The 23,181-nt window shown below is 41.5% G+C and overlaps 1 protein-coding gene across 5 annotated transcripts; it reads left to right on the top strand.

The window, feature by feature from the left end:
* Positions 1–2,870: 2,870 nt before the first annotated feature.
* bicra (BRD4 interacting chromatin remodeling complex associated protein) lies at positions 2,871–22,918 on the top strand. 5 transcript variants are annotated; one of them, XM_015014719.1, is made up of 15 exons: positions 2,871–2,962; positions 7,351–7,396; positions 7,499–7,544; positions 8,630–8,695; positions 9,284–11,257; positions 12,372–12,557; positions 15,556–16,197; positions 17,876–18,056; positions 18,808–18,908; positions 18,997–19,131; positions 19,869–19,930; positions 20,017–20,165; positions 20,246–20,340; positions 20,437–20,539; positions 21,157–22,918. In XM_015014719.1, the coding sequence occupies exons 2-15, from the start codon at positions 7,356–7,358 to the stop codon at positions 22,737–22,739; spliced, it is 5,364 nt and encodes a 1,787-aa protein (XP_014870205.1). In that variant the 5' UTR covers positions 2,871–2,962; positions 7,351–7,355; the 3' UTR covers positions 22,740–22,918. The 5 variants fall into 5 exon arrangements, with proteins under 5 accessions (XP_014870205.1, XP_014870202.1, XP_014870206.1 ...); XM_015014716.1 differs by having other exon boundaries at positions 20,434–20,539; XM_015014717.1 differs by lacking the exon at positions 2,871–2,962 and adding an exon at positions 6,875–7,020 and having other exon boundaries at positions 20,434–20,539.
* Positions 22,919–23,181: the final 263 nt, after the last annotated feature.

The raw sequence follows: 23,181 nt of genomic DNA, 5'->3' as shown, positions 1-23,181 counted from the left end.
GAAGAGAACCCCTCTGCTGGTGCGTTCAGGTACTCCTCGGAAAACGCGGACACAACCTTTATTTTCTCGTAAATTTCATATTTTAGAGTTCTCGCTCCCTCAAAACTTTTTATTCAGTCATAAAAGAAAAAAATAATTATTTCATCAATTCATTCAGATTTATACCCAAAAAGGAAAGCTATGTGCGTTTTAGTGCTGGGTTCAATGAATCTCGGAACTCGGAGCTATAAATCACGTCACACGAGTTGAAAAAGTTGAGTTCTATGTTTTTAATTAATCAGTACAGAGTCAGTAGTGCATTTGAAATAACGTGTGGCAAAAAACAAAATGTTTTTTTAAAATGCTAAGCAACAAGTCAAGCGTTTTCCATAAAAAATAAAACAAAAACAATATTTACATGAGCAAGAATCACAGTATAACGATTCAAACATTTAGTTGCTCTAGCTTTTTAAGGTCAATTCAATTCTAAAATACTTTATTAACTCCAAAGAGAAATTAAATGCTGTCAGTCATCCAAAATATATTCAAAGTGGAAATCCAGTAGCAGTCAGATCTGCACCTAATCAGAAGAGACCTCTGACTGAAGACTGTTGCTGTATAGTTTTCTCATGACTGTCAGCAGTTAATTTTCTGGGCAGCAGTGATGATATTCCACAGAAACATGTCCTGGATGACAACATCCATTTGGCAAGCCCTGCTAATCCACCTCATTTGTTTTTGCCACTCCTCTTTAAATTTCTGTCTGGCCATATGGTTAAAAAGTAGTCCAATGATCCTTGTCCATCACAATCAATCGAAGAGATGGGCTATTTATAGCGGCATTGAAAAGTGCCACTATAAATAACTCTAGAATTAAAAGAATTTCCCAGGTTTGATTAAGTAATAAAGGATTTTTTTCTCCCTTTAGGCAACTTTCATTTTCACAAAATGGCATTTACAACAAATGAATAATGACAAAAGCTTTTTCCTAATATTTTTTTATTTAGCAATGCTTGTATAAACTGTTTTCATTGTCTCAAAATTCTTAATTCATACACCTTTCTATCAAATAAGAATAACTTTTAAAAGATGAGATATATCTTTAGAAAACATGATCACATATCACTTTGTCACAAATTAATATAACTTTATATCTCTTCATCATCAAAACTGCAACGGGACCTTTGTTGTGTGATACTCAGATTATTTTAACTGCCATTTTTATTGTTTTTCTTGTTGCCTGAAGACATTTTAATTCTATTAAGTTAAAAAATGCTTTATTGATCCCAAAGGAAAATTAAATGTAACTCAAACTATGCAGGTTCTTTCAAAGAATCGCTGTCGTCAGGAAGCATCTCCAGTAGTGGTCTTTGTTACAGCGATTTTGAAGCAATCTCTGACTGAACATACTTTGTTGTTGTATAACAGTTTCATGAATAGGATGCCAAAGTTGTCTATAGTTTTCTTTATTTTATGAAGAATAATTATTTGAACAATAAACTAGATGCTTCAGAGCAATCCACACACACACACACAAGAAAAAAAACAGATAAATTATTAACTCCTGCTTTGGATGTTCTGAGTTTGGCGTCCCTGAATTGTTATGGTAATAAAAAGAAAAAAGAAAACTTGCACTGACAAGTTAATCTTTTCACAATAAAGTTGCTATGTATTGATCTTGTTGCTTATTTTAAAAATCAAAACCATAAGCAGCAGGAAAAAGCCCAGGGATGTTCTCAAATTAGTTGCAATAAATAAATTAATTAAAAAGTTAATAAAGTTAATAAAAAAAAGAAGGAGGATAAGTCTATTTACAAAGTTTAGAAATGTGTAGGGACATGTGATTCATCTCTTCAGTTTAGTACATCTGTGCACATGAAATTTGTTATATGTTCTGCTACTTTTGTCTCTTCATTGGTAAACCTAAACATTTTGTTTTCTACCTACCTTCCTTAGTTTTCTGCTACTTATTATTATTTAAACTGACAGCTCTACATGTGAACATATTTCCTTATAAGATATGTGCAAGAACCGAGAAAAAAGTTAATACAAGTCAGGCAATCTGCAGAGTTTGATTGAATTCAGCTGGAATATCATAGGAAGTATGTGACCTGTTGTGGTTTACATTTCATTACTGCTCATTTAAAATTAACTTTTTGGCTATTAATGATGTAATATCCTAAGAAAAACACTTTTCCTACCATTCAAGTGAAAAATTACTCCCACTCTTCTTTGTCATCACTTCTGCAAGGGTTACCTCTGGCAGTAAAGGAATACTCCTTCTCTTTTTGAACTGCAAAATCAACATGAATAGTCAGGTTTTTCCAGGTATTTGTGTTAAAACTTCAATTTATAGGTAGCCTATAATTTTTCTTTCCTAAAATGATCCAAAAACAACAAACACTTTCAGATTTTTTCTAAGAATTTTGACTTTATTCTCAGAATTCAGACTTTTCTCAGATTGTTTCTTTCCTTTTTTCAGACTGTTTATACAGAAGAGGATTAAATTCATCTTTTTTTGCTGAAAATGTCAACATTCTCAGGTTAAAATAAGAAATCTGAGATTAAAGTCAGAATTCTGAATTTTTCTAAGACCTTTTTCTCAGAAATCCCACTTTTTCCTTTAATTTCCTTTTATCTGAGAATTCACGGGGGATTTTTTCCGAAAGAAAGATCGCTATTCTTTTCTTTTCTTTTCAATGACCCAAATTATCCTTCTCCTAATGTTTAGAACTAACTGGTACGATGAGGAAAGTTTTTTTTTTAGCGAATTTACCAAAACATTATTTAATTTTGTGTGAGAGGTTGATTGTTGTGTTAGAAAAACTGTCTGAATCCCGTGCAAAGCATCCGTATGAACAACGCAGATTTCGATCAGGCAAAGCGGAAGTCTCCAGTTTCCTGCCTCTACTCGGGTCCTGTTGAGCAGCCCGTGCGAGGCTGTCCTGGAGACCCCGCGCTGCCTGCACCTCTAACGTCTCGGGTGAGTTTGTTACAATGTAGCAATTTCTCTATTAATCCGAATAACCGTTACAAAGCCGCAATATCTGCCAACTGCGCACAAAACACAAACCGCATCGCTAACGCAATCGAAGCGCCACGCTGCCGCACCGCACCGTAAATACGTCCATTTTCCACCGAATTCCCAAGCATACCCCCCTCATCCAAGAGTATTCCAACATTAACTCATATTTTGCTTGCAATTAGCGATAGCTCGCTACGTAGTTGCGCTTAAACGTCCCCGGCAGGCGGCTCTTCTCGGTTCTGGCTGAACTGCGGTTCCGCTGTGCAGCTCCATGTTCAAATTGTGTCACTCGATGGTTTGTTTTGAATGTCAAAGGCTCAAGCTAGCTGTACGTCTCAATATTGTTGATAGCAGGTTAGCTCGCTAGGCTAATGCAACTCAGCAGAGCTGCATCAAAAAAATGACCAGAAATAGGGGTGAAAACTGGCTTTTAAAACCAAAAGTTTGGTTTCATTTGAGTTCTAAGCCAGGTGTGTTGCTGTCAAACGTTATGTGCTGGGAGAAATAATTAAAGATTGCTTGCAAAGCTGTTTAAAAACACCAGCTAGCATGTAGCAATCCGTTTGCAGTGTCTCCATTCAAATCCTGCGCACTGGGTTTGCTCTACCCGAGCAATGGCTCCGATCCGCTGCCTTCTCAGAGCGGCAACCGAGCTACCTTCATAGTATCGATGACCACTCTGCTTAAACACCGTGTGTATTTGTTGTGTTTGTGCTGCTGGAAGCTATGTGCACAGTTGTTACTTGTGATGAAGTCAGTGAGAGCCCACACTCGGAAATCTTTCCAGGTGGTGCGAAAACCGCGCGTTTTCAGTTTGTTGTCGGCTGTTTGTCGGTGTTTAGCAAATCTAAGTTTTGTCTGAGTTCATCCTAACCGCATCAGTGTTTATTATTACTGAGCCTGCATGTGAAAAGATGACGCGCTGCAAGTCAAAGTGAAAATAGTGCAAAAGAGAAAACACTGTTCTTTATTTTAGGACCTCATTTATAACAACAACACGAATTTACTTGTTTAATAGTAAATTAAACAAACATTTTAGGGAAGAATATGCAAAAATAACTGATAAATAACTTTTTCATATTACAGGAAAGCTACAATAAATGATGTTTTCTATCTTGCTTTGAATAAGTTGTTAGTTTCTGTTTATCTCCGGTTTTTAGCTGGTTGTATCTACTCCTGAGGTGTTTTTAAACTAGCTTTTTGTTGCACTGTTCTTGAGAAAACAGAGTTAACAGCTTTCTGGCAACATTAGAGATGTAGAGATGACAAGTAATTTATTATTTTACAATTATGATCAATTTTCTTGCTTTTAGTCAAAACTGTAGCAGCAGCATTTTGCCTGATTTGTTTTTGTTTGTTTTTATCAAATTGACTCAGTTTCAGTAATCTAAAAACTGAAAATAAAGACATGCTTCTGTTTCCCTGCATTTTTTTTTTTACTCTTTTTGTAATAATAGTCTTATGTGACTGTTAAAAATTTGAGACAGGTTTGTAGCTTGCTCTGTAATTTTTAGCCTCACCGGATCGCTACATCTCAAGATTTACGTTTTTGGGACTGAAAACAATGATTTTGGTCTTTTTCAGATTAAATTGGAAGAAATTATGACCCATACACTTTAAAAAGATGTTATAAACTCACTCAGTGATGGTAAGATACTGTGGTCATTAAATAAGACAGATAAATAAATCAGTGGGAGATAGATATTGAATAATATTGGCCCAAGAACTGGACTGTTATGATCGGTATGAATGTTCTGCAAAATTTCACCTTAAAAGCTTTTTTAGACCTTAATTAGCTGGTTTGTGGAATTTTTATACAATCTTTAGGATAGTAAATAAAATATTTCTTATAAAGTGGAGATTTGTTGTGTCTTTGACCGAAGAAAATAATTCTTCTTTATTCAAACATATTTACTTAAAATATGTTTAAATGATTTCTCGATGATGACTTTGTTATTTATCCACCTAAACGATCCTGTTCTTGGTTGTGATTGGAGGATTTCTGATGCAGCCGATACAACCTGCACAGGTCTTCAGTCAAACAGACTTATAGGAGAACCTGTCCAGGAAAATCCTCTCACCTTCGGCGTATTTACAGTTAACCAAATGTGTGTATTTATGCACACTTCTGTACTGCACAGCAACAGCTCAGTTATGCCATCCATTTCTTTATTATTGTGTTATTGGAACAACAGTTACTGGTGTGTAGTTGTCGGACTGGTGTGTGTTGCTCTATGATGGACCCTTTATGGGTTTATGGATGGATGTTATTGCGGTTTGGTTGTAAGAGGAAAAATTGTTCTGTTTACATTAAAATTGACACTGATCTCTACTTATTGCGAGCTTAAAAATAGTCATTTTGAATTCTTTATCCATAGTGCACATGCTTAAAGATTAACAAAATGTTTTAATTTGTACTGTTTTTTATTTTAATTAATTACTGTAGATGATTTTAATAATTACATACCTATTTCCAAATTGCCTTCTATGGACAACATTTTTGAAAAAGTCATCTGTATTCATTAATTGGCTTTTTAAAATAACAATTCAAATTTTCAATCTGAAAATGCACTTTTAAGGATTTGGAACGGCATTAGAGTGAGCTGAGCTGCTGTCCAGTTTTGGTTTTGTTGGATTTCTCAGACTCATCAATAAAACTCAAATGTTTTACAGTCTTAAATATTCTTTTGTTAACAGGCACTCAGTTATTTCACGGCTCTTCACACATAACTGACATGTTTTGACGATGTACTTCCGTGTTCATTACAGGTGTTAAAGCTGATGTTTGAAAGCTGTCACTCTTTTAAGTGACAGATTTTTCTCTGTTACTGTTGGCAGTAACTCCTAGTTTTATGGCGTCCCTCAGGGCTCCATTCTTGTCCCGCTGTTATTTTCCATTAAATTATTCGTAAATATCTCTTGTCACTTTTACACAGATGATTCTGAAACCCGTCTGAAAATATACTAAATTCATGTCTCTCTGGCTTCAAAGTCTGGATGTCTGATAACTTTTTATTGTTAATAACAAACCAGAAGTGCTATGTTTTGGTCAGACTCCAGTCCAGGAGGCTTGAGGTGGTTTATATTCTGACTTGAGCTTCTTGAAACACTTAATATCACTAGAACTGCCTTATTAAATTAGGAATACTGCCAAAATAAAATCGATGATCTCCCTCTCTAATTCTCATTCAAGCTTCATCTCTTGTCTTGTTTACTGTAAATCTCTATTTGCTGATATTCCTCGAAAAGCCCTCAGTGTAGGTGTGAACACCCCGCAGGTGTGAACATATCAGTCCAACTCTTTCCACTGCTCACCTGTGATGCTCAGTGCTGGTTTTAAGATTTTAATGTTTCTTTTTGAATCAGTGAATTGCTTCGCCCCATCTCATGTTTCTGAGCTTCAGGCTCTTTACACTGTTGGATCATCAGACCAGTCATTACTCTCTGTGCCCAGAGGAAGATTGAAGACTGAGGGTTATCGAGCTTTTATGATCAAGGCGCCGCCTCTATGGAATCGACTGCCACTTAGCATCAGATGACCCTTTTCGATGTTTAAAACTCATTGCTTTAGTCGGCTTCTCATTCTCTGCGTGTTTATTTTATTTTTTGATTTCATAATGTAATGTAAAACACTTTGTAACTGTTTTAAAAGAAGCAAAACAAATACTAATTTTTATTACTATTGTAAATAATGTATTATACTAACAAGGACCGATTGCAGTTTTCTGGCTGATCACCAATTTCTAAAAGCCTGGCCTGCTGAATACAATTTTTTTCCCCAAAAAAGTTGCTAAATATAGCGATAAACTCCCTCTTGATAGTCCAGTATTTGGTTCGATTGGGGACCAAACTTGCAACATTTGTTACATTTTCAGCTGCTGCCTTTGCTTTCACACTGCACTGTATCAAACGAACCAAACGTTTTGAAAAACTTGTTCCCCTCCTGGCCTGAGGTGGCGCTGCACGAAGAACCACTGGAGGAAAAGACACGAAAACCTCTGAAGAAGACACAAAATGTAAACAAAAATGGAGAATCATCAGATTTTAGCAGTTGTACCAATTCTGTTTTGTCTTTGGTAAAAGCTAATTTCTCCCGCCAGCGCTGGATATCACATCTGATATTGTCGCAACGTTCTCCAAAAACAAGCAGCTCTCATGGTCAGTTGGCCTAAACCCCCCAAAATTAGCTTCCTGTAGCTATAAAGCTGTCAAAAATGTAAAAAAGGACAGGTGTCTGGTGTAATTATAGCCAGATTATAAACTTCTAATTTACTGCATTTAATAAGCTAATATTCTGTTGTTGTCTGTTATTACACTTTTGTGTTTTCTTTTTAAAACTGCAACAGTTGTCATGGATGATGAGGACGGCAGGTGCCTTCTAGATGTAATTTGGTGAGTTCTCGCTCTAATATCTCATAATAATAACAATATTAATCAAAATAATACTAGATAAGATCTCAGATGCGTCTTTATGCTTTTGTTTTTTGTCTACAGTGACCCAGAAGCTCTAAATGACTTTCTTCATGGATCTGAGACCCATGTAAGTACATGGAAACGGTTCATTCTGGATACAAAACACGCCTTTTCTTTGATGAACTTGTTTATTGGGTTATTTTTGGTGAATAATTTAGTAGTGAAGTGGTGTTCGACCACACGTTGCTGCTTTCGTTTACATCATTACGGTTGCTTCTTCACAAAACAAGAAAGGCTATTACTAACGCTTCCCGACTCTTCAGTTATTCCCCTCATTTTATTCCTCTGTCGCTTCTTTTCTGGTGCTTTTGGTTTTTCTGAACTCTCCTTTTTCCTCACCTTTCTCTATTTTTGATGGTTTGAATGTTTCTTCCTGGAGTAGGCCTGGGTGATAGATCGATTTTATCGAGTAATCACATTTTTGGATTTTTGAAAATAAAATTTCTGGAAAAGCTTGGATTTTTTTTCACCAACTCACTTGTTGGGTTTCTGCCATCTTGTTTGACAAGTGTTTTTTACAGATTTTATTTATTTAAACTTTAAATTCAGGTACAAAACATTAAGACTAGTCTATGTTTGTTTGTTTTTAATCACGAGAATAAAGTCGTACAGTAAAGTAAAAAAAAAAGAATATAAAGCCTTATATTAGGATAATATTCATGTTGGGGTTATTTTAGAATAACTCTAACATGAAAAATAACAAAAACGTAAAAATTAAAGTAGTACTTTGGTACTGGTTCTTCAAATAAGGAAATATTTTATCTTTTAAGAACCAAATTATTATCAGTAGCAGGAGTTTGAAAAGATTCAAACGATTGAGAAAGAACGACTTGGACTAAGTTGATAACTATTCAAGCTTTTATCTCATTAAAACGACTATTTATCGTAATTTTATGACTTTCTTCTGCTAATCTTAGATCTTTATTCTCGTAATAAAAAGAAAACTCGTATTCTGCCATACAACTCACAGAATGGATGACTGAAATAAAAGCTTCTTGTAACAACGTAGAAAAGAAATCAGATCTGGTGTGAAAGAAACGGCAGGTTTTATGTTGAATCCGTATCGCCCAGCCCTATCCTGGTGACTTTTTGTCTGTTGCTTTGGGAACCTTCGCTTTCTGTCTGTCTTACCCTTGGTGGATGTGTCTGTAGTTGGACACTGACGACCTTTTGGATGGTACGAGTGACCCCTCCAGCTCGTTCTTCTCTGCCACTGGGGTGAGTAAAATCCCCCGATCTTCTTCCTGCTCTCGTCTATCGGTCTCTGCAGCATGCCACTTCTGATCCCCTTTCCTTCCACTAACATGTGTGAGCTCCAGCTAGCTCAGGGTTTGTTTGGGTGCTTGAAATCCTTCGACTTAAATTAGGTGTTGTTTTTTTTAAGGTTTGGAAAGTGCTTGGTTTCTGTATAAAGTCTTTAAAAGTGTTTGATATTCAAACTGCACAGTTTTGTAAAAGAGTCCAATCTAACGTCTGATTAAAAAGCTTTATTTAAAGTTGAAACTGGATATTTTCATGCTGCTAAAGATAGATGGATATTTTTTCTCACTGTTTGAAGTTAAATCAGATTAAACTTTTTTTTAGGTCAGTTAGAATGACCAAAATTATTTCTACTTGTGTGAACATTTTTTTTCGAGATTTGTTTTTTCTTTCTTTGTATTTTGTGTTTAAGCATTTATTTTGAGCAGGAAGTTAATTTACCTTAAAACGATTTGTTTGGATTGTTGGTGTCAGTTTGATGTTTTGTTTTGTGTTGGTATCTCGATCACCTGGTTTCACTTCGTTTCTTCTTCTGCTGTTCCAAAGGGCCATGTTTCAGAGGTCCAGCCCGCGGTCCAGCTGCCAGTCAGCGAGTCGGCCGGCCTCCCCAGGGTCAGCGTGGACCTGGACTTCCTGGAGGACGATGACATCCTGGGCGGCTCGCCGGGCGGAGACGGCGACAGCAATGGCATCGGAACGAACCACGAGCCGTGCGACATCCTGCAGCAGAGCCTGGCGGAGGCCAACATCACTGAGCAGAGCCTGCAGGAAGCCGGGTCCGAGCTGGACCTGGTGTCCTTCGGGATCCCGGGCCTCACCCAGGTGGTCCAGACCCTGCCTGACGCTGGAAGTGCCGCCGCCGTCGGGGTAGGCATCGGCGTCGGCGGGGCGGCGACCATCTTCCCCGGGTCGGGGCAGAGCGCAGCGGGTAACCCTGGCAACGCCACGGCCGACATGCTGGGGTCGGTTCTGGCCCAGCAGGGGCTCCAGCTGCAGCCGCAGGTGATGAACAAAACCATCAGCGTCCAGCCGTTCATGCAGCCGGTCGGCCTCGGCAACGTGACGCTTCAGCCCATTTCCAGCCTCCAGGCCCTTTCCAACGGGAGCCAGTCGGGACCGTTGGGTATCGGACAGATTCAGGTTGTGGGCCAGCCGACGGTCATGACCATCAACCAGTCAGGGCAGCAGATCCTGGCCAAAGCCATGGGCGGGTACCAGGAGGTGTCCGCTGCCGGCTCTCAGGCCGGCCTGGGCCTGATCCAGGGTAACAAAGCCGCGGTCGGCGCTCCAGCTATAAACGGACCGGCTGTTTCTGTCAGCAGCACGAGCAGCATCAGTGCCGCCACCATGAGCGCCCCCGCGGGGCTCGTGGGCTTCGGAGGAGGAGTGGCACCGCCGACACAAACTCAAGCCCAGATCATGCAGAACGTGATCATCCAGCGCACGCCGACACCCATTCAGCCCAAACCGCCACAGGGGGGCGCCATCCAGCCGAAAGTCTTCAAACCGCAGCAGCAGCAGCCGCCGCCGCCGCAGGCAGCGCCCCAGGCTCAGCAGAACGACGCGCACAAGGCGCTGGGGCTGCAGCAGCTTCCGGTTTCTGCTGCCCAGAACGTCGCCTTCCTGGCGGGAAAGCCCGGTTCTAACGTCGTCCTGAGCACCCAGGCCACCACTCAGGGCCCGCAGTTCCAGCAGGCCCTGTTCAAGCAGCAAGCGGCGCCGCCTTCTGGGAAGCCCCTCAGCGTGCATCTGTTGAACCAGCAGGGCAGCATCGTCATCCCGTCCCAGACGGTCCTGCAGAGCCAGAACCACCAGTTCCTGCTGCCCCAGCTGCAGGCCGGAGGCCAGATCCTGACCCAACACCCGGGCGGCCACATCATCACGAGCCAGGGCCCCGGCGGACAGCTCATCGCCAACCAGATACTAACCGCCAACCAGAACATCAATCTGAGTCAGGTGTTGACGTCGCAGGGCCACCCTGGCGCCGCCCACATCCTGTCCGGACCCATTCAGCTGCAGCCCAGTCAGATGGGCACGCCGACACTTTTCCAGATGCCGGTCGCCTCTTTGGCTCAGAGTCAAAGCCAGACGCAGACGCCGGCCGCCTCGGGCCACACCCAGACGGTGATCCAGGGCCTCCAGAACCCCTTGGCCATGGTGGGTCAGGTGGAGGGGCTGAGCCCGGCCATCAGTCTGCAGACCACCCTGCAGGCCCAGCCGGGCGCCGTGCCCAGCGCCACAGGAGGCCAGACCACGGAGGCTGCCATTACCGTGCTGGGAGGCTCCGCAGACCAGGCGCCGCAGCTTTTATCGCAGTCGTCGATCCTCGCCGTGCAGCCTGCTTCGTCTGCCGCCGCCGCTTCTTCCTCTCCGTCCATGTCTGTCTCAACGTCGTCCTCCGTGACGGCAGTGGGGCTGGTCTCCCCGCAGGCTCAGGGCAGCCCAGGGAGGCTGCTGTTCACCAACCAGGGCTCCAGCATGATCCTGAGCCAGGAGTCGCTGCAGATGTTCCTCCAGCAGGTCAGCGCTCCGCCCGTCTGCTTTTCTTCTTAACATTGTCTTTAAAGGCGACCTATTATGCAAAATTAACTTTTTGCACTTTTTTTTTCGTTCTGGGTTTCTACTGCTTCTAAAAGTCTGGAAAATGAGCTGTTTCAAAAACATCCTGAAGGTTGAGTCACAGTCTACAGGCCCCGCAGCGTTACCCAGAGTTTGGCAGTAACTAGTTACATTTACTTTAGTAACTTGTTAGAATAAAATTACATTTAGGAGAATTTTTACTACGCTGTACTTTTTACTTTTACTTGAGTAATTTATTATGAAGTATCTCTACTCTTACTTGAGTTGTTGACTTACCATCCAGAAACCACTTGCTGCATTCTTGTTTGCTGTGCAGAAGGCTCTACTTCTGCTTTTCAAAGATGTACAGTTATATAATTGTTTGCAACCATTTTTACGTGAGAGTGTAAACGCTGCAAAACCACAAAATCTTACCAAGTATTTCTAGTCTCTTTTCTAGTGCAAATAAACTTATTACACTTGAAATAAGACAAAACCAACCTGGAAGTAAACTTACAGCAAGATATCGGAGCGTGTTTTAAGTCAATAATCCCTTAATATTGATGAAGAAGTTCTAGTTCCACTGGCAGATTAAAAATGTTTTCTTAGAGGTGAGTTTATCTACCAATTGAAATAGTACTTTTTTATTAATATTAAGGAATTTTGACTTAAAACAAGCTCCAATAGCTTGTTGAAAAGTCACTTGTAAGTTTGTTTTTCTTATGTCAAGTCTACTAAGATATTTGCACTAGAAGTTAGACAAAACTTTGTGTTTTTTGCAGTGTAACCAGCAGCATCTAATTTGGATTTAAAGTGACAAGAAGCCCTAAAACAGCTCAAAATAGACAGAACTGATCCCATCTAAGAATGATTTTGTGCAAAAAGGAAAATGTAATGAACATGCTTTATATATTTATATATCCTAAGTATAATAGGTCACCTTTAAAAAAAAAGGAAAGAAAAGTAACATGCACGAGTGTTAAATTGGTGTGATCTCTTTGGTTTAGTATTTTGCCGCTCATTCTCCTTCCCTCCCTCCTCCCTCCCCCTTATCCTGAAATGGTAATTGTATCAGGAGCAGCGCCACCAAACAGAGAATGAGTCAACCCAATCAGTGGGCGTCCCAGCGTCTGTAATCGTCAGCAGCAACAGCGTCACTACTGCGGCCCCTGCTGTCCATGACAGCCAGTTAACTGACTCCTGGCTGGGTCAGAGCCACAGCCCTTCCCCCGGCCCCTCCCACATGACAGCAGTGGTAAAGGTAGAACTGCCCCTTTATGTTGAGCCCCACCCCCACTTGCTGCTGCCGCTGCTGCCACAGTATTAGGTTTTTCCTACCTTTTTCCCCCCCGTCACAACCTCTCCTGCTTCCACTACTCTCGCCAGCGCTGTTTTTAACTCCTGGGTGAAAGAAGCTGGCCCTTCGCTTGCAGCATCTGTGCTTTTCCACACTTTGCTTCATTTTAGTAGCAGCATGATCGTCCCTGTTGTCCGTTCCTGTTTTATTACTCAGTAGAGATGCACCGATCAGAGATTTTGAAGTTGATCTCCAGTCTCCAGTAGTTTTAGTAATCAATTATTCTGATGATTATTTGGATAAAAATTAATCAGATTCTTCTGGGATCCCCAAAGCTGAGCTGCAGAGTTTTGCTGGGAAGAAAGAAGAAATGATTTCAAATAAACTAGAACAGTAAATGGATGGAAGCTTGCTCTGCCAATTAAAAATATTTCTGCTTTTGCAGTTTTGTAGGTTGTATTAAAAAATATTGGCTAGAATAAATTAAAAAATTATGAGGTTGAAACATGACTAAAATCGGAACGTGAAAGTTTTTCTGACAGTTAATCGGATAAAAAATTGGCACATTTTTAATCTGAGTTTTCATGTATCATCTTAAGCCTTTTTAATACAATATTATAAATATATTTATAATATTATAATATGCAAATAAACAATTAAATTCCTTTTTAAAACAATAAATCAATATACTGGTCTGTTGATTATTCTTTGGTTTAACTGTAATAATTACGAGAAAAAGGTGCTTAATTGGAGATTTACAGGATTTGAACCAGGTGAATTTGAAACAGAACAGATTTACAGAAAATTTTTCTATAATCTGAAATGCAATTTTTTTGTACAGTTTTGGCTTAATTCCTGCTCTGTGTGTTCTTTCTGTAAATGGGTTCAACAATTAATCTTAACAATCGATTACCAAATCAGCCAGTAGCCTCTGTCTCTTTAAGAAGCTCCTGTTCTTTCTCTCCTCATTACGCCGTTTGGAAACGTTTTTGGAACGTTTGACTGAAATGTGGTTTGTGTGATGAGCTCAGTTCCACCAGGCGTTTGCTAATTGCTGCTGCCGCTAGTCTGGAGGAGCGGCTCGGTTACGGACTGCTGCTCTAAGCTTTGTGTAAATAATCTGCTGAAGGAGATTCAAGGATTCCTAAAACATTATTTAAAGAATCAATGACAATAGAAAAACACTCCAGGGATGTTTTTTTTTTTTTATGAAATAACATGAATAAATACCAGGTTAGAGCTAATTAAGCTAAAAAATCGGCACCAGCCGATTTCATGGTGCATCTCAATTACTTTATGGCTCTTTCATGCAAACAGTTTGGCTGACAGTGAAGATTCCTTTTCATTTTTTTTATTTTTTTATTAATACTCTAATTTTAAAATGTGCATTTCTCAACTACATGCAGATGTGCTTGTTCAAAAATATTTTAAATTTTCCAAGAGCAGCTTCTTCACCTCTCTAATCCCTCTGTAGGATTTCATCTGGCTCACTGCTGATGAATCAGGCGTCTGCGCTCTGTTTTGCATGCTTTGTTACACTGTCTCTCCTGTTTTAAACCCCCCACATTGACCAGTAGCGCCTCCCAAACCCAAATGATTTGGTCCGCCGACCCGTGACCTCACGACCTTCAGATCACCTTCTAATTCACCATCACAGTCCCACAGATCTCGCTTCTGTCAACAGGTTTTCCTTTTGGTTCACTGAGCAGTCATTCCTCCCCTTTATGTGTTTATTGCCCTCAAACGCAGGAAAAGAGAAATCTGTGTGCTTTAATTGTTTGTAGATACAGAAGGCTAACAGTCCGCTTTCGTGTTGTTTGTTCTCGTTTGACTGATGTTTGTGCAACCGGGGGCTGGGCGACATTTTCATTTCAATTTATAATTCATTTAACTTGTATTTAGCCTACAGCTGGGTGATATTAATTTAAAAAAAATTATTTTTTCATACCTGATCTGATTTTTGTGACGGCTTGGTAAAGAAAGGAGCACATTTCTGGCAAAAACTAAGACATGTCTCTGACATTTTCCAGAAAAAAACAACAACAACGGAAATTTTTGAGCTTCAAAAGTCAAACATTTTCAACCTTTGGAAGTTTTCTAGTTTTTCCGGAAAATTTCGGAGATTAATCCCACAGTTTTTTTTATTTTTCTCCTCCTTTTTTTTCTTATTTTTTTTTTTGTTGCGAATTTTCATCTTCTGGAGCTCAAAGGTTTCTTGATTTTTTTTTTTTCTAGAAAATTTCTAAAATGAATCCTAAAGTTTTGACATTTGTTTACTTGCAAATTTGTGAGTTTTGGAGCTCAGACATTTCCTTGTTTTTCCAGAGAATTTCTGAGTTTATTCAACAATTTTTAAATGGAAATTTAGATTTCTGGCTTTAGCAAAAATCTAAATTTCTGCTAAACATTTTTTTAATTTTTAAATGTATTTTTTGTTTGATTTCTTTTATAAAACAGACATTGCAAATGACAGAAAATATTTTTAAAAAGTGGCTTTTATTTCCGTCAGCCCTTCTGTCGTCTGTATGAATCAGGGCCATGTGGTTCTGGATTGGAGTTATAGAATATTGTATCAGACGTATTATCTACTAATGGTAATCTATCACGATGTATAGTCATTAATTTATTGTCCAGCCCTACATTCTTGTAATAATGAAAATAATCAGAACCTAGCCATAATATTCTGTCATATTTGAACTCAAAATCCAAATATATATAGAACTGGAAAACTCATTTGTCAGTTTATTGCCCAGCCCTAATTTAGCTTATTATTTTACCCTTAAATGAAATATAAAAGCTATGTTTCACAGCAGTTTGTGATGAAATCTTGTCGCCCAGCCCTGGTGTTGGGTCCTATCGTTAAAACCATGTGGATGTTTTTCCGTTTTGTTCCTTTTCTTGTTGGTTTAGAGGTTTAGACCATGATTTGTTTTTGTGCTGCGACGTTGTGTGCTCCCTCCAGGTTCCCTCTGGTGGAGCTCAGCAGGCTCTGAAGATCCAGGGCATATCCTCCTCGCCGGCGTTAACCTCCCACGCCACAACGCCACCTGTGGCGGAAAGCCCGCAGCCTTCCCAGTCTCCCCTGACTCTGAGCCAGCAGATCCAGTCACCTCACCACCAACAGCCGCCGCAGTCGCGCCCTTCCTCTCAGCCTCAGCCGCAGACTCCCTCGCGCTCCTGCACGCCGTCATCCCACACTCAGCTCTTCATCGTCCACAACCAGATCGCAGAATCTCCCAAACCCGCTGCTGCCGCCGCACAGGCTCAGCTGCAGCAGACGCCGCCCCAGCAGGTGCACATTCAGGTCCAGCACCAACCTCAGCCTCGACCGGCCTCGCAGCCCACGCCCTACCAGCAGGAAATGCCTCCCATGTCGCAGTCGCCCAAGCCTCTTCCTGCTGCTGCTGCTGCTCCACCTGCGCAGCACCAGTTCACTGCGCCCCCTGTTAGCGCTCCAGCCGTAGTGAAAGCCCAAGTTCCCCTCCAGGGCCTCACAGCCGGGCAGCAGCATCACCTACAGTTAGTTGGAGCACAAATCCAGACTCTGTCCTCCATCACTCAGCCCTCGCCTCAGCATAAACAGCTGCTGGAGAAGCTGCAACAGGTATTGCTTCTGTTTTTACTGCAAAGAAATAGTAATGTTTTTTTTTTTCCCCATTTGTGCTAATATGGGTTGAACAGGGGGTTTCTACACACTTAAAAAGACTTAAATTTACATTTTTACAGGCAGGTTTTTTATCTTAAATGTAAAATCTATTTTTTATTTTTTTCCTAGGGATGCACCGATCCATTTGTTTCTCTACCAGTACCGATATCTGAGGTTTAGTATCAGCAGATACCGATCAGATAGAGAAAAGCTGTGCTGAATTAACTTAAAATGTGTCTTTTTTTATACACAGTTATGCCTGTCGCAATAAGCAATAAAAAATTATGTATGTTTTGTTTATTCATTTGGATATTTACAGATATTTCCAGTATTAAATGTTGAATTTAAAGTTCATTGATCTTTGAGAATGGCTTCCTGCATCATTATCACAATTATATTACTTGAAATTGATCTCAAAACAATATTATCGTTTATCGCAATAACTTCTGGGAAAATTAATCGTCCAGTAAAATTAGTTATCTTGACAAAATGATAAATTATCACATTGTCATGGTAACATGATAATTTGCTATTTATAAATGTATAAATATAAACATTTATAGATTTGTAACTCATAAACATGGTGAATTACAAATTTATTTGATAGCTCTGCTGCAGAACAGCTCACTTAAATACACCAGCAGCTTCACTGTTTGCTGAAAAACTCCTATAAACAACTTTTATATGTTCAGTTAGGAGTAAAAAAGCCGATTTAAAATAAATGAGAAGAAACTGAAACTGATAAAAAAAAGATAGGTTAACTACTCTGTTGAAGGTAATTAACCATTTTCACTGTTTGAAATGGTTCAGAAAGCGAAATTAGTAATTTAAATATAATGTAAAATAAATAATAAAGCATAGAATTTAACTGAATAGATCTGCTGTTATAGATCACACATATTGTCACCCATGTCCATCCATTTTCTGAACACCCTTGTCCCTCAGTGGGGTCGGGAGGGGTGCTGGTGCCTATCTCCAGCTAACGTTCCGGGCGAGAGGTGGGGTACATCCTGGACAGGTCGCCAGTCTGTCGCAGGGCAACACAGACACACAACCATGCGCACACACACACACACACACCTAGGGGCAATTTAGACAGACCAATTAACCTAACAGTCATGTTTTTGGGACTGTGGGAGGAAACCGGAGCACCCGGAGAAAACCCACCATGCACAGGGAGAACATGCAAACTCCATGCAGAAAGACCGGGGCCGGGAATCGAACCCAGAACCTTCTTGCTGCACGGCAACAGCTCTACCAAATGCGCCACTGTGCAGCCGTCACCCATGTCCAATCTAGAATTTTTTTCAGTATCAAGATCAATACAGATATTAATAATGGATTGGTGCATCTCTGGTTTTTTGTCCAGTTTTGATTTTGACATACTCAGAGTGTCGCCTTTTCAAAAAATAGCTTTGCTTTTGGAGGATACAGACTCACTTTAACACCCAAATGAAAAATTATCAAATGTGCTATTTATAACAAATAAAACACTGGTTTATCAGCCATCTTGGAAAGCTTGGAATTACTTGCATTGACAGAAATTTTGGCCTCTTGGAAAATAAATTACACTGTAAAAGATGAAAATGGTTCCACAATCCTGTGTCAAAATTGTAACTTATTGTTTTTTGCTCAGGTCAAGCAGAACATCATGCTACAAGCAAAGCCTCAGCCTCAAGCCACGAGTCAGTTTAATTCGCAGCAAGACGTGCCTGTTGACAAAGTGGTGATGACATCATCAGCGAGTGCCGACGCACCTGCTCAGCTCCCCACGATGCTGCAGCCGACCTCGGTGCTCGTTAAAACCACCGCCACAGGTAGCGCATTAAAAACCCACAGCGACGCGATTCTGCCATGGCGCACCAGGGAAAAAGGGAAAAGGAAGAATACATTCTTCACATAAACTCACAAAGTTTGAGATTAATCTAAGAAATTTTCTAAACAAAAGAAAAAAAAAAGGAAACAAGGAAATTTCTGAGTTTAGAAAGTTTAAAATCTGCGATATATATATATTTTTTTACAATATCAGAAATTTTCTAGAAAACAAGGAGGTTTATGAGTTTGAAAAGTAAAAAATTGCTGGAAAAAATTCAAAAATTGTGGGATTAATCAGAAATTTTCAAGAAGAAAAAATCTATTTTCTGAATTAGAAAATTGCTAGAAAAGATCTTCAAAATATTAGATTTTTTTTAGGAAAAAAACATGGAAATTTTCTGAAAAATTTTTACTTGAAAATTTCACCTACAAATTTCTGAGATTAATCTCAAAATTTGAGTCTTTCTAGAAAATGTTTGACCTTTTCATTTTTCCTTGTTTTTTTTTTTCTATAAAATTTCTGAGATTTTTCCTGGCAGATTTTTGAATTTTCATACTCAGCAATTTCTGTGTTTCTTCCAGAACATTTTGTTATGTTAATCTGAAAATCTCTGAGATTTTCACAGTTTTTTTTTTTTTTTTTTTTTTTTTACTTTTAGAGTTCACAACTGTCCTCGCTTGTTCTTGTGTTTCCTCTACATCGGTCACACCGGTGTGATTTGCTTTTAATCATTGTTTTTGTGTTTTTTATAGGATCAAGTGACCTACAGGTATTCTCAGGAGCCCAAGGGCAAGCTGCAGCAGCAATGGTGAATCAGACGGTCACTCCTGCCAGCCTTACCCAGCCTGCACAGGTGGGTCGATCTGTTTCCTGATGTGGTTTTCCTCCAGGTGCTTGGTGAGCGTTTGATGTGAAGAGTTTCTTTCTGAATTGGTGCTCAGGTTCAGCCAAAGTCAGGAGTGATCAGCTCGGTGGGGGGGATGACTCTGGGAAAAGCAGCGATGAAGATCCAGGTGTTGGGGCCCGCTCTGACTCAGATGCCGGTTCCACAGCTGCAGCCTCCTCTGCAGACTCAGGTAGGAGCGGCGAACTGCGCAGCATGGAGGCGGGCGAGATGTGGACGGAAAATATTTATGTTGCTAATCCTGCTCTCTAAAAGTTGATCTGTCTGTTCATCCTTCCTCTTCCTTTTAGTTCATCTGTCATTTTACCCCTCCATCGTTTATTTGATTCTCCGTTTATTATTCTTCCATCCACCCTGAGTTGATCTGTGCTTTCAATCTTTGTTCATTCTACTGATCATTTATTCTATCAATTATTTTGATGATTAATCTGATAAAAGAAAAGTTACATTCTGCAGATTTTTTATTAAAACATTCAAGCCTCTCATACAGTATTAGAAATACATAAAAATAAATAATTAAATCACTTTTTTAAAAATAAAGAATAAACATTTTATTCTCTAAAATACAATAACACAACATCTTTAGTGAACACTTGATCAATTGTAGCAAAGGATGCATCTGCAGCTAAACAAATACTTCTAACATCAACATGTGCTTCATTTAATTACTGTCCTTTTGAAGTCTGTGTACTCCAGTTATCAATTATTGATTTCAAAATTCTTTGACAATTATTTGATTATTCTGACTAATCATTTCAGCCCTAATTCATAGTTCAAAGATTGGTTAAGAAATTAAAATCTGGTAAATGAAACATGTGGAAAAGCCAGCAAAAGGCTTTTAGTGGAGTTTTCTGTGACTGATATTTGTTCAAAGTGAATTTTCTAAACGTTTCCCTCTTTGCCTTTCAGCTCACATCACAGACGCCACCAGTAAAAATGCCTTTAAGCACCGAGCCCAGTAAAGAAGCCAGGTTTGCTGCTTCTGCTGCCTTCAGGCCAGAGTTGAACCGTTTTGTTGTTGGCATATTTCTGACCACTTCCTGTAAACTCTCCGCAGGATGCTGGAGCAGCTAAGAAAACATCAGGGTTCAGTGCTTCACCCCAACTACAGCGCTCCTTTCCACTCGTTTGACGACACTCTGAACAGACTGCTGCCTTACCATCTCTACCAGGGAACTGCCAACTCCTCTCAAGACTATCAGAGAGGTAAAAACCCGAGTAAAATCCTGGATCTGCTGGCTTCTGCACCTTTTGCAGTCCTCACGTTTTGCTTCTTTTGGACACAGTGGATGATGAGTTTGAGAGAGTCTCCTGCCAGCTGCTGAAGCGAACCCAGGCCATGCTGGATAAATATCGGTACCTGCTCTTCACGGAGTCAAAAGTAAGTTTATAACCCAGCGATCTCCGTGTCCGAGTCACTTCTTGTTGTGTTGGATTGATTTTGAATCAACTGCTTTTGGCCTTTGAACCTGAGCAGAGACTGGGCCCGTCGGCAGAGATGGTGATGATCGACCGGATGTTCATCCAGGAGGAAAAGGTCGCCCTGAACCAGGACAGGATTCTGGCCAAGGAGAGACCGGGTCGGTGGTTTTTAATGTCCAAACGAACAAAAACAATAAAACTGCACCGTGGGAAAATGTTTGGAGAAACAGAATTATTACTTGTAGAAATATTTTCTCCTGATCTGGATGGAAATGGAGAAACTTTCAAATTGTCATCCATTGTCACACGTTGGTCCGTGTGTGTTATATTTCCAGCTGCTGTGATTCACTTTCACCCTGCGGTTGTCAAAAGAACTAAAACCTATTCCCATTTTCAAGTACAATAAACATAATGATGCATGAGCACATCCTCAAAGATCCATGAGCTTTAAATTATAACAAACATTTAACACTGGAACTGGAAGACATGTTAAATATCCAAAATAAACAAACAAAACAACAAATAAAATTAATTATGAAGTCTGCAAAGAAAAATTGTCCTTCAAAAAATGGGCTGATTGAGGCCAAAACACCAAACTGAAAACTTTTGTCATCCAGCTTTTGGTAGAAAAAGAGAAAAAACATAAAATATAAAAATGGAAATTATTGAGCTTGTTTTAATTGAGGTGAATTAATTTATTGCTTTTTGCAACAGGCCTGGTCGCACAAAGCCTTTTATATTTATCAGTAATGTAAATATTTTTATTTCCTTGCAGAGGAGTTTGCAGCGACGGTGCGGATGCTGGAGAGCGGCGTTCCATCCCAGCCAAAACCAGCGCCTCCGGATCTGCCATCAGCGAGTCCGGCGGCCTCCACCGCTGCTCCTGCTCTGATACCATCTCCCGCTCCTCTCCTCAAGGTCGCACCGACTCCTCCTCCTGCTCCAGCTGCTCCTACGTCTCCCACGCCTCCTCCCGCACCCACCCCTCCATCCTGCTCCCCCTTCCCTCCCACCAAGCTGGTCATAAAGCACGCCGGCGGCGGCGCCTCCGTCTCCTGGTCCAGCAGCTGTCCTCCGGCGGTGCCACCGGCCAAGCCGGTCGCTCCGGCGGCATCCTCCTCTTCGTCGTCGTCATCATCGCTAAATTCCCAGTCGGTGGCGGATGATGACGATGCTCTTCCACAGCGAACCAGCAAGCCGCCCATCAAGACGTACGAGGCGCGCAGCCGGATCGGCCTGAAGCTGAAGATCAAGCAGGACCAGACCGGGTTCAGCAAGGTGGTCCACAACACCGCCCTGGATCCCGTCCACGCCCCCCAACCTCGTTCCACCCCGGAGCCGCCGCCGGAGCCCGCAAAGACCCAGCACCTAGCCACGCCCCCCAACACCGTCATCAGAACTCAGTCCCCGACGGCGTCGGTCACGCCCGCTCAGAGCAACCTCAGAAACGCTCCTCCGTCGTCGTCGACAACGACAACGCAGATGAACGGCTCGTTGGACCACCACCCGGTCAAACACAACCCGGCGTCGTCGCAAACCACCTGCCGCCTGCCGCTCAGAAAGACCTACAGGGAGAACATCAGTCCCCGGGTCCGGCCTGGCGTCCCCGGCGGGCTGGACGAAAGCTTTTCCTACCCCATCACCACGCCGTCGCCACCGCGGCACGAGGCATCCACCCCGCCATCGGAACGGACCGTCATAGCGAGCGTGCGGGTGGAGAAGCGAGACAGGGAGGCGGACCCGAGTCTCGAAGGCGGACGCTTGGGGAACACGATGGACAAAATGAACGAGGTGTTCAACCGGAGCGTGAAGACAGCGGCGACCCACCACCATCTTTCTCTGCTGCTGGACCGCGAGGCGGCGAAGGAGAGGGAGGACGAGCACATGGACCAAGACGCTGACAAGTTCAAACGGTTCAGCGGGAAAAACAAACACAGGACTGGCGGGACATTCAGAATGGACCAGCACGCACCCGGACCGCCATCCCCGGAGTTGTCGTTTGCCCGAGACTCTCTGCTTCCCGCCAAACGCTGCAAGTCGGACTCGCCCGACATGGACAACGCCAGCTTCTCCAGCGGCAGCCCGCCAGACGACTCGCTCAACGAGCATCTGCAGTGCGCCATCGACAGCATCCTCAACCTGCAGCAGGAGCCCGCCGTGCGCGGACACCACGTCCGGGCCGGCGCCGGCGGCAGGACGCACCAACACCAAAGTCAGCGCCCGGGAGACTCGGCGGTCTCCACACACAGAGCTCCGCCCCCGACGGCGCCGTCCGCTCCGTCGTCGTCCTCGCTGGGCCCTCAGGTCGGCGGGCGGGGCCACAACGGCAGCCTGGTCCCCCAGACTCAGAGCAGATAACAGGCCCTCAACCCCAGGCTGGACTGACCGGGGTGACGCTGCAAAAGGGGAAAGACAGGGGGCGCTGCACTGCAGAAAACACTCATTCTGACCACTTTTAGTCTGGTTTCTGCTGCAGTTCACCTTAAATAAGATAAAACTAACTCACAAGTAACTTTTCAGCAAATACTGGAGCTTGTTTTAAGTCAACAGTTCTTGAATATTGATATAAAATATTTTACAGGCAGATTATTTAATTTAAGATAAATTTTTTTTTCCAATGTTACAATTAATTAATCTGCCAGTGGAACTAGAATATTAAGAAATTATTGACTTAAAATAACCTAAAAAGTTACTTATAAATTAGTTTTGTCTTATTTCAACTAAACTGAGATATTTCTACTAGAAACTAGACAAAAATACGTGGTAAGATTTTGTGTTTTTGCAGAGTGACAACAGTTAC

The sequence above is a fragment of the Poecilia latipinna genome, unplaced genomic scaffold, assembly GCF_001443285.1.
Source record: "Poecilia latipinna isolate Pla-1442-1.1 unplaced genomic scaffold, P_latipinna-1.0 Scaffold1841, whole genome shotgun sequence".
Taxonomy (NCBI): Eukaryota; Metazoa; Chordata; class Actinopteri; order Cyprinodontiformes; family Poeciliidae; genus Poecilia; species Poecilia latipinna.
The sequence above is the reverse complement of the archived record's forward strand: the minus strand, read 5'-3'. Positions and strand labels throughout refer to the sequence as shown.

What these genes read in the sequence shown, in the direction of transcription:
- bicra (XM_015014716.1), top strand. Translation starts at nt 7,356, where the DNA reads ATGGATGATGAGGACGGCAGGTGCCTTCTAGATGTAATTTG. An exon ending in CGTTCTTCTCTGCCACTGGG is followed by an intron (nt 8,696 to 9,283) that starts GTGAGTAAAATC and finishes GCTGTTCCAAAG; the next exon opens with GGCCATGTTTCAGAGGTCCA. An exon ending in ACATGACAGCAGTGGTAAAG is followed by an intron (nt 12,558 to 15,555) that starts GTAGAACTGCCC and finishes TGCTCCCTCCAG; the next exon opens with GTTCCCTCTGGTGGAGCTCA.